Here is a 10,062-nt window from a genome sequence, read left to right as displayed (position 1 = left end):
ACTCTTAAATACTGTTGCTGCTGTCCCTGAACCTCACAGAGAATGCTTAATGGATGAGATGTTCTAATCAGAGCTGACAACAGCCAATTAAGTGTCAGAAGAACAATCTGATAAGTAGGTCTTCGTGTCTATAGGCATTTCCTGATATGTCTTAACTGTCAATCTGAATGTTGAACATCTCTATCTTTATCTCATTATTGACTGATTTATTAAAGAAGCATGCTTCCATGTATTTTCCACTTTTTTTTCTTTTTTTTTTTTTTTTACTTTGGGGTTGCTCCAGAAAGAAGGAAAAGGAAACACTAGGAACAATTCTTAATTTGGAATAATCGATGGGGAATCCTAATTATACAAAGTCCTAATCTTCCAACTGAGCAGGAGCATGGTTTGGTGACACCACTACCATTCAGCTGCCCACACCATACCTTTTCAGGAATGGCAGATGCTCAGTCTAGAGGAGATCTGTTTCTTTAATAGGTGGAAGGATATCTGTGGATGTGCTTGGAGGCTGCTCTCTGTTTTCAGTGCTTCTTGCTAGTCATACAGAAGACAACACCTCACTGGACGCATCTCTTCCCTTCTTGTCCTCACCCCTGTCGATATCAATCACATGAACTATGCCAGGCTTCAGGATCAGGTCATCGGTCTCTACATGGCTCCTGTTATCATCCACCTCAATGTACTTTCCTTTGGATGGCTGGGTAGCCTTACTGAAGACATCTTTAAAATGGCGCTTGAGTTCAACATCTGGGCAATAGACATACTCATAAAGAGCACCAGCAAGGACTGCTCCTATTATTGGTCCCACCCAATATACCTGCAAAAAGAGGCAGGAAAAAGACAGGCATTAGGCTCTAGAGCAAATAAAGAAGCCAGGGTCTCAAGAGAAAAGCATGTCACTACAGACTTCACCCAGAAAATTTTCTGCAAAATGCCCTGGCCCAAATGCTAAACCCAACTCTCCAGAATTGCATGGTCACATAGTCCCCTGGCTTTCATGAACCAGGGGACTATCTGCCATCGTATCAGTTTATGAGGCAGAGAAGTTTAACTACCATAGGTACTACAGATGGTGACCTGGAGCTCAGCAATTAAGTGATTGCTGTAAAATCACATATGAAGTTGGTCAAAAGGCAGTCTCTTAGACAGTTACTGCCATTAGTCCTAGGTAATTATTTTTTTCTGCTTCCTCCCAGTCTCTCTGTCTCATTTCACCCCCTTCAGAAGTACTTCCTAGTCAGTTTAAATCCAGTCACATCCTCGGTGCGGCTCTTCCCTAAAAATTCTTCTCATGCCAGAGTTTAGGGAATCACCAGGCAGTGGACCCCACAGATTAGAGGAGAAGAGGGACTTATGCTGACATGTCAGTGAGGTACAGTTACTACTTCTCTGATGTCTGAAAAAGGTTTCAGTCTACATGCCTGGTTACCAAAGTTCTGGGGCAGACCGGCTGAGTGGCAGTGAAACTATGGACACCTCCCATGGATAGACACACAGGCATCCTTTCTGGCTGCCCTACCTTTTCCTGTTAATAGAAAGTAGCTTTTTTCCCCTCTTTAAACCTTGTCCAGTAAAACAAAAGTACAGGTCCTTCATTATCCTTATTTGGATCAATGATAGCTGTAACATTTCTTGAGATAAAGAAAGCCCACAGAGCCTAGTTGGATCATGTGTGACTTGTCAAATAAAGCTCTGTAGTCACATACAACATATAGTTGGTCTGGCATAGCTTTGCTTTCAAACTAGCAGGGTAAGATGATCGAGAAGCAGGCCCAGATCTTCAAAGATAAATCGTTTTGTCAAGTTTTATTGATCCATCCCTTTCTAAGAGGCCTCCTCTAAATTTTAGTCACTCATTGACAGCTGTAGACAGCATGTATGGACTGTTTGCAAGATGACACGCAGAATAAACACCAATGTAGAAAAGTGATTTTCTTTATGCATTTTCACTCAAGGTGACAATGAACTTTTAAGGAAACAACCTTTCCTAGTATATACACAGATCTAGTTCAGTATTTCAGACCTACATTTCCTAAAAAATCCAAATTTGGCTTCTAATCCCACAGAATCCAACAGGCAGTCAGCTGCCTGATTAGATAATCTGAATAAGCAAATACAACTGACATACACAACTTTGTAGGGTACCTATCTATTTCAGCATGACATGCAGTAGGTGCAGAAGCTTCTGTCAATGGCATGCTAATGTCACTGCTCTGGAGGAGGAGAAATGGCCATCTTTCCAAGTGGCCAGGACACTACCTAAGCTTCTCCTACAAGTTTCTCCATGGTACATTTGTTTATTGTTTATAGCTTTAGTTATAAATTACAGGCTCCCTCAGAGTATGGATAATTAATCTTGTGAAAAACTACAGCAGTGTTTCATATGAACAATCCCTTCACTGATAACTGGGGAAATCTGCCTCAATAGGATAACTCTTGGGAACAAAGTTACACATGGTATCGTGTTTGCAGAATTGAAGCCTTAGGGCCTGAAGACAACGCTATTTCTGTTATTAGCTGCAGTGGGAGTAATGTGGGCTTCATACTTTAAAAATCAAGGAAATCCATACATGCACTGTAATATACAGCTCTTACAGTTAGTACTGAAAGTGCCCCTAGAAGTGCTTTCCCTGTGTATAACTAGGTGAGGCTGAGCTGCAATCCATCTCTCCCTTATAAAATGTGAATATGTGAATTGGATTTTAATAAGTTTAATAGTGGGATGCTATAGAAAATCACTGCATCATTTAGAATCTGTTTATCAAATAGTTTCCTCCACAAATACTCCTAGTTAAGCTGATGGTTTCAAATTGAAGCAGGTAACATCTGGCCTGGTCTGCAAAGACCAGACTGCAACCCCTTCATCTCTCACTGCAAGCATTTGCTGAGACAGCTTGTCCCCTGGGAAGCAGATCGCAGAGGGTCCCTGCTCTCATTTTATGTGTCTGCCCCAGTTTGCTGCAGAACCAGGTGAAACGTGAAGCCAACAGAACTACTTCCATAACTTCCCACCAGTGTGACTGGGGGGGTTGCAATCTGCCTCAGAGAATTTTTCTTTCTAATAGTTCAATTCTTTCAGTCTCTCCCTGGATTGCTTTTTTTTGTGTTTTGAATTTTTGATATGATTTCCTTTCTACCCCAGCTACTACTGCCACAAAATGGCCCCTGAATAGCAAGATGCTGTTCCAATGTGCTGCATACTGCATTGCAGTCCTAGGCGAGGAGCATAATTACACCTAAACTTGTGGCAGGTCAGCACCTGTCTTCCTCAGGGATGGTCTCTATGGGGCGTACTGGGATAGGTAACTAAGAGCAAATGACGTATGGAAAATCCTGACAGCTGTCGCTGTAGCGAAGTAATCATGAAAGCAAAGTTACCCATTGGTTTTCCCATTTCCCCATGATGACAGCGGGTCCAAATGATCGGGCAGGGTTCATACTGGCACCGGTGTAATTGATCTAAAGCAGAGACAAAATGTCACCTATTATTAAAGTCTTGAAGGGAGCTATTCAATTTCTGTCAGTCCTTGTACTATGGGAAACCTTGGTTTGTTTGGCTTCTCATCTTGACATTGGGTATTGTCACTCTCATAAGTCTTATCACAAAATTAACAAAGTCATTACGTAAAGAGGCAGAAAAGTTCTGATGCAATACCCTACCCAAGGAGACCCCCACGCTACTCTAAATGGTTTTGGTGTGGATCCATAAAGAATATAGCAGCTATATAGCTATAGCATCTATAAAGGCCACAGAAGTTTGCATTAACTTCTGCAGTAGTCATAAAGAGAAAATAGGTCTGTTTTTTTAAAGAGAAGCCATTAACTTACAGCAAATAAATGTCCAATTGCAACAGAAAATCCAATTGCTAAAGCTACTGAACCAGTGACATCACTTCGTTTTGAATCACAGCTGGCAAAAATAGTAAAAACCAGCTGGAATGTAATTATCAACTCCACCAGGAGTCCATGGCCAGCGGAAAGATCTCCATGTACCTGGAAGAGGGGAAAGAAACACCAGAAATGAAGAAAAGGTGATATTGTAAATAAAAAAGCCACCATGTACATTAATTGTATTTCAATTAAAGGTATTTCTAATGGTGCAGAGTGAAACACACCAATGAACTTCTAAAGGTACATGTCATCCCATCCCTTTCCCCCCTTAATACGTTTTTTTAAATTGTTTTATTGTTTTTATTTTGTGAGCCATGGAAAATTACTTCTGGACAGAGAACAGAAGGCTCAACAGTAACATCCAAAAAGAACTTCAAAGTTAGATTGCAGAAGTATAGTTTATTTTTACACAGGGATTTGCAAATGCTGCACTTCCTCTTCACCATTTTTTTCTTGGGAGCACTGTAATTTACTATTCAATTATAAGTTCATTAATTAGCCCTGACTTAATTAATTTAAATTTCAATTAAAAATTAAGCAGTGTGTGGCTCAAGTGCATTTTTAATAAGTCCTGCAACAGGGCTTACTGATGGCATTCCTTATTAGTTTAGAACAAAGCTGAAATCTAAGCCACAATCTCTTTCAAAAGTATGTCATTTTAAATTGATGGTTTTTCAATCCCCATCATAATGGCATAGAATTAATTTCCCCCTCCCCAGCCCATTAAAAAAAAAAAAGGCATTTCATGCATATATTATTTAAATTTTGTATGTAAATTAACATTACCTGCTGTCATCAGATTTGGGGAAGTTCTAGGAAAGAGAACTTCTATAAAAAGAACAGCTAAAGATATTATGCTGCATAAACCCATCCTAAGGAGAGATTTAAGCCCTGTCTAGATGTTGTAAATAAACCAGCAAACTCTCAAAAGCTCTACTTGAGCTCTCTTTATTCTGCATGACACTGATTGCATTTTCTTAGGCTCTAAGCTAGTCTAGTTTACGAGTCAGAGAAGTGATTACCGCAGTGACTCCCAGGCCTCCTACCACGCTTGGTGGTGTGATGAGGTAAAGGATGCCTGCGCCTACGATGGCCCCCAGACACTGGGCAAGAATGTAGAAGACGGACTTGGCAAGGCTGATCTTCCTTGTGCAGACCATTGCCACTGTCACAGCAGGGTTAATGTGGCCTCCACTGATGTGTCCAAAGCACTGCACCATGGTTGCAATGCTGAGTCCAAAGCAGAGGGAGATAAGGACCATGTCTACAGGCAGGGGCTTCTCTGCTCCACCCCAGTTGATCGTGGAGCCGAGGCTGAGGAGGACAAAAATGAGCATGGCCAAAAATTCTGCTGAAACGGCTTTCCAGAAGGGCTGAGTCCAGACCCCCTTAAATGCCACCATGATGCTCTCACACTTGCAGAGACGACCACACTTACTGAAAAGGAAAACAAAGCTTCATCAGGAGTCAGCAAATAAGCCTTACGTGCTCCTGTTAAGGGTTGCTATCCAGCCAGCTTTCGGAGAGAACATGTTGAGCATCCTTAGGCTGGGACAACCACAGACTGCACTCCTGGCGCAGACTGCCCTTAGAATGTGACCACTGAGTGTCTGCAGCTTCAGTTCACACAAAAACAACCTCTCTATCTTTTGAAATAAGTGAGTATTAAAATAAGTATATTCTTCTACAATAGTTGACCTCTGCCTGACTTAGAGGCTGTGCAGCCGTACCACTTCCAGTGGCCTGCTAACTATCATGCTCATTAAATGAGTGGGTATCCTCTTTTTCTACGCAAATCTGTACTTTTCACAAAGCAGGTACAATAATTCAATAAAAAGCAGTATCTTAACCAAACCCTAATGCTTTTGATAACAGTGTGGTGTTGGGAGGTTGTCCTGCGAGCTATAAGAGAAAGTCTATTTGTTCGAACACTTACACAGACTGGTATTTCAGTTTATATTTATGCAAAGAACATTTTCTTCACTGTGGATGTAGGGTAAAAATTGAATACAGCCAGGAGAATAGATGCAATCCTAAATTCTGGCCTTGAAATCAATCATGTAATCAATAACGCGTTTTCCTTTGGGCTGAGGGTGCCAAGCTGTGGAATAGCGCAGTATTTTCTGTATGTGTGGTGTTTAGAACTCTATGTGGCAAAGAAAGAAGAGTCTTGATTTTCCTCTCTGTCTGGAGATGCTATTTGTTAGTCTACACTGCCTTCCTGACGCGTTACAATTTTGCTAGATGTTCAGATACCTATGAAAGTGGGTCACCAAAGAAAAGTTATTTGTGGTATTAATAAATTAGGAGAATAAGCCAAAAGGGAAGTATTTTAATGAGTTTCTAAGGAATGCTAACAAGATTCTTCTCTAAAAACAAAAGCAAAAAACCTCCAACCCCTCCAAAAAGTAGAAAACAAAGGAAAGAATATTCAGCTGCTACATTTGGGAACTGAATTTCAAATGGAAGATAGATGATTTTATGCTCAGTTATCTAAGGTAACTGAGCTAAAATGCATATTTAATACCACTTAGATAAGAAAGAAGCACAAAAGGCATGTCTGCCCTTTTCAAGTTATTGCAAGAGGAATGGCCCATGAATTTCTTAACAGTTGCACTGAGTTAGGGAAAGGCAATTTAATCCTGTGACTGAAGCAAGTGATTTTTTTTCCTGTCTCATTTCTTATGCTAATTTACTGAGTATTTTGTCATTATTAGGTCATTTGAACTCTGTCTCAGCTCTCTAGACTCTCAGATGAGAACAAGAATTACATTCTCTCCTACAAATGGCTGTTGCAAAGTGCTTGTGAAGTAATCTGAGAGACTTGAGCAGGACTTGCTTTCCTAGAGAAGAATTGAAGCTAGAACCTCAAAAGACAATAAAATCACCCCCAAAATCTTTTGATCTTGGGTCAAACTCGAGACAAACAGAAAGATGTTTTTGTAAGATCTTATATTAACAGTCAGTTAATGACCAACTATGTAGACTAGACTTTTTGTTCAAAATGGCTCCAAAATCATTGCCTTCCCAATGCTGAAGCTCACAGGTATTTGGTCATCCTTACCTTTGAATTCTATGCCCAGATTCTCACTGAAACCTAAAGGCTTACCTCTCACACCCTTACTACTTCCTCACTAATAATTTTAGTGGCCTAAGACACAGGTGCTATATCCATACTGAGAAAAGCTCATTTTCCCAGGGCATACCCCAAGTGAACATTTTATATAGGGATGAAGTGCATCCTGAAGCCCACGGAAAAGAAACCTGGATGCACAAGGGAAACAGCACTCATCTACCCTTTCAGCCCCAGCTCAGTCGCACAACAACCTGGATTTACCTAAGCATTCACTTGCTAAGCAAAATGCAAGCTCTGGAGTTATATTACAGACTTCTGCAAAATTCCCAACCAGCAAGGGCTCTATGGAGGGAATGTAGGTTTTTGGAGCACGAGATAGAGGCACATGGTGGCTCTTGACTTCTTTGAGTGTGCCTGGCCATCTCCTTCTGTACACAGAGAAGAGTGAGATCTGCAAATTACTTACACCCCTTCATCCCATAGAATTGGACAGAAAAGGGTTTTTCTATTTGGTATTATAATTTGAGTTAGCTTCCCTTTAGTTATGGAACATCATGAAAGAACACATTAAGAGTGAGTGTGTGTGTGCATGTGCACACACATGTACGAGAGGGACGGAGGACCCAGAAGATCATACCTGCTGAACTGCTGATGGGCTTGTCTAGCAGGAGACTACCACTAATAAAGAGTAGATCTCACACTGTTTACCCAGCTGAGATGATGTCCAATGAATTCAGACAATATTATTTACAGCCCTGAAAGTGCAAAACTGCTGCATGCAAGCCAAAAGCATAACTCAAACACAGAATCTTGCTCACCAACATAAAGAAAATTTCTGTTCTTCTAAAACAGCATACTACATGGAAAAAAAAAAATCAAAATGGCAGAACTACACCCTCAGCCATACTTTGACAGTTAATGATCTAAACATCTATTTTTAATGCACACATGTTTCTCCGAAGCAGCCTGCTTTTCCAAGATTTCAACACCCAGCAAAATACACAGATGTCATGGCCAAATTTTTCTTTCTAAGTGCACACCTTTCTTCCCCACAGCAACCCCCTCTACAAAGGTTAATAAAAGCTTAATAGTTGCGTTTGAGCCCTGAGTCCAGGTTTTCACTTACATCCAAAGGCTATCAGCAATTCAGAAATCAACACCAATATCCAGTATTTTAGCATGCAGTCAATTTAAAGGCTTGAGACGGAAAGAGGGTGATGGCTGTGCCACGTCTGCAACCAAAATGGGACTTTCCAGCAACTAAGATTTGCAATCGAAGTTGCAAAACAATTTCTTTGCCTTAAATACAACAGAAAACCAGAAAGACACTTCCATGTTATGGTCACACATCAATTTCACATGTGGCCACACTTGAAATTCTCTGGTCTAGACTAAAAAATTACACAGCGGATTGTGTCCGATTGGATGCAAGGTGGGTTTTTACAGGTCAGGGTGCCATCAGGGCTGCAGGCGTGATTATGACCTCAAAGCCCTAACAATATAAGTAATAAAAAAGTCTTCAGCAAAAAAGTCAAATGGTATTCTAAAAAATCTTCCTTTTCTAACTGGTATCATTTCAAGGAGTGGAGCAAACAGCCTGGACGGTGGCTTGCAGCCAGCCACTCCACATGACACTACTTTCACACTGAAGGTTTGAGTGTGCGGCAGCTATTTACAGTGGCATCTCCACAGCAAATTCACATATGCCCCGACCTGTGCTGGCACAGCCAGCTGTAGCTCAAATGGACATTGAGCACTAGCTTGCCAGCTTGGGGGGAGAAGAGGGACAAGCTACAGTTGCAAAATAAATACACTATCGCAGAACTTGCTTATAACCATTATGCCTCATTTTCCAATATGATGTTGAATGGGTGACTGCCGTGGGTATCTACAGGTCGTGGGAGCCTTGGGAGCATGTTACTGCAGTTTTTTGGTGGTGCAGGTGCTGGACTTTTTGCACACACGTCTGTCCATCACAGAACCGCAAGTAGCGAATAACACAAAGTTTTAGGGTGTGGAAAACCAGAGATATTTACAACCCTCTGCCCCGCTTCACGGACGAAGGACTCCAAGGACGACCGAAAAGCTCCGGCGGTGCCTTCGGGGAGGGGGAGCCCGGTACCCTGGGAGCCATCTCTGGGTGCAAAACGCCGGGGCAAAGCGGTCCCGGCAGCGCGCTCTTCCCGGGACCGGACAGCGAAACCGGGCGCGCAGAAGGTCCCTCCCGCAGCCGTGCATCCCGCTCCCCTCTCCCGAAGCTTTCCCATAAACTCATCTTCGGTTTTGGGTGCCTGCCCCGCTGCCTGCGTTCCCTCCTTCCTCCCCCAGAGCCCCGCGGAGGGCCGCGCACTCACCCGCGGCGCGGACCAGCCGCCCCGTCGCTCATGCCTCACCGGAGGGCGCGGGTGCGCGGCTCGGGGCGCGGGGCGGGGGTGGCACCGCTCCCGACCATGCGGCCCTCCCCTACCTGCTGCTCGGGCGGGCCAAGGCTGCCTTAGAAACTGCTGCCGCAGCCCCAGCCGCGGGTCATCTGCGATCATGTGGGTATGCAGACTGATTCAGGGGCTTAAAAGAAGCCCGAAGCGAGCCCACTGTGCTTCTGCAGCACGGGGAAGCATTCCCAGGTTTCTCACTTTTTTCTCTGCCACGCACTGTGTGTGAAGGAAAAAAAAAGGTCTAAACAACTCTGCAGCCAGGGAGCTTTATTCATCTAAAATGCCTATTAGGACCTTACTAGAACTCTACTGGTTACAGAAGAGACAAAGTGGTTCTATTTGTTGGAAGCTGCTAAATTCAACAAAGTTTCGCCTAGTGAGGAAAGCTGATGGAGGCCACTGAAAACTGTTGAAATTACACAGGAAATTCAGATGGTCGCCACATTGAGAGAGACTTTTTACAAGGGCATGTAGTGATAGGACAGGGAGTAATGGCTTGAAACTGAAATAGGGTAGATTTAGATTAGATATTAGGAAGAAGTTCTTTAACTGTGAGGGTAGTGAGGCACTGGAACAAGTTGCCCAGAAAAGCTGTGGCTGCCCCACCCCTGGCAGTCTTCAAGGACAGGTTGGATGGGGCTTTGAGTAATCTGGTCTAGT

The 10,062-nt window shown here is 42.8% G+C and overlaps 1 protein-coding gene across 3 annotated transcripts; it reads right to left on the bottom strand.

The window, feature by feature from the left end:
* Window positions 1-239: 239 nt before the first annotated feature.
* Window positions 240-9,679, bottom strand: AQP4 (aquaporin 4). Of its 3 annotated transcripts, none has more exons than XM_030486300.1 (5): window positions 9,322-9,679; window positions 4,914-5,328; window positions 3,829-3,993; window positions 3,379-3,459; window positions 240-817 (listed from the first exon to the last, which is right to left on the bottom strand). In XM_030486300.1, the coding sequence occupies exons 1-5, from the start codon at window positions 9,351-9,353 to the stop codon at window positions 539-541; spliced, it is 972 nt and encodes a 323-aa protein (XP_030342160.1). In that variant the 5' UTR covers window positions 9,354-9,679; the 3' UTR covers window positions 240-538. The 3 variants fall into 3 exon arrangements, with proteins under 3 accessions (XP_030342160.1, XP_030342170.1, XP_030342179.1); XM_030486310.1 differs by having other exon boundaries at window positions 9,435-9,619; XM_030486319.1 differs by having other exon boundaries at window positions 4,914-5,331; window positions 9,437-9,619.
* Between the last annotated feature and the right edge of the window lie 383 nt (window positions 9,680-10,062).

The sequence above is a fragment of the Strigops habroptila genome, chromosome 1 (genome assembly GCF_004027225.2).
Source record: "Strigops habroptila isolate Jane chromosome 1, bStrHab1.2.pri, whole genome shotgun sequence".
In the NCBI taxonomy this organism is placed as follows: Eukaryota; Metazoa; Chordata; class Aves; order Psittaciformes; family Psittacidae; genus Strigops; species Strigops habroptila.
This window is presented reverse-complemented; position numbering and strand designations above follow the sequence as displayed.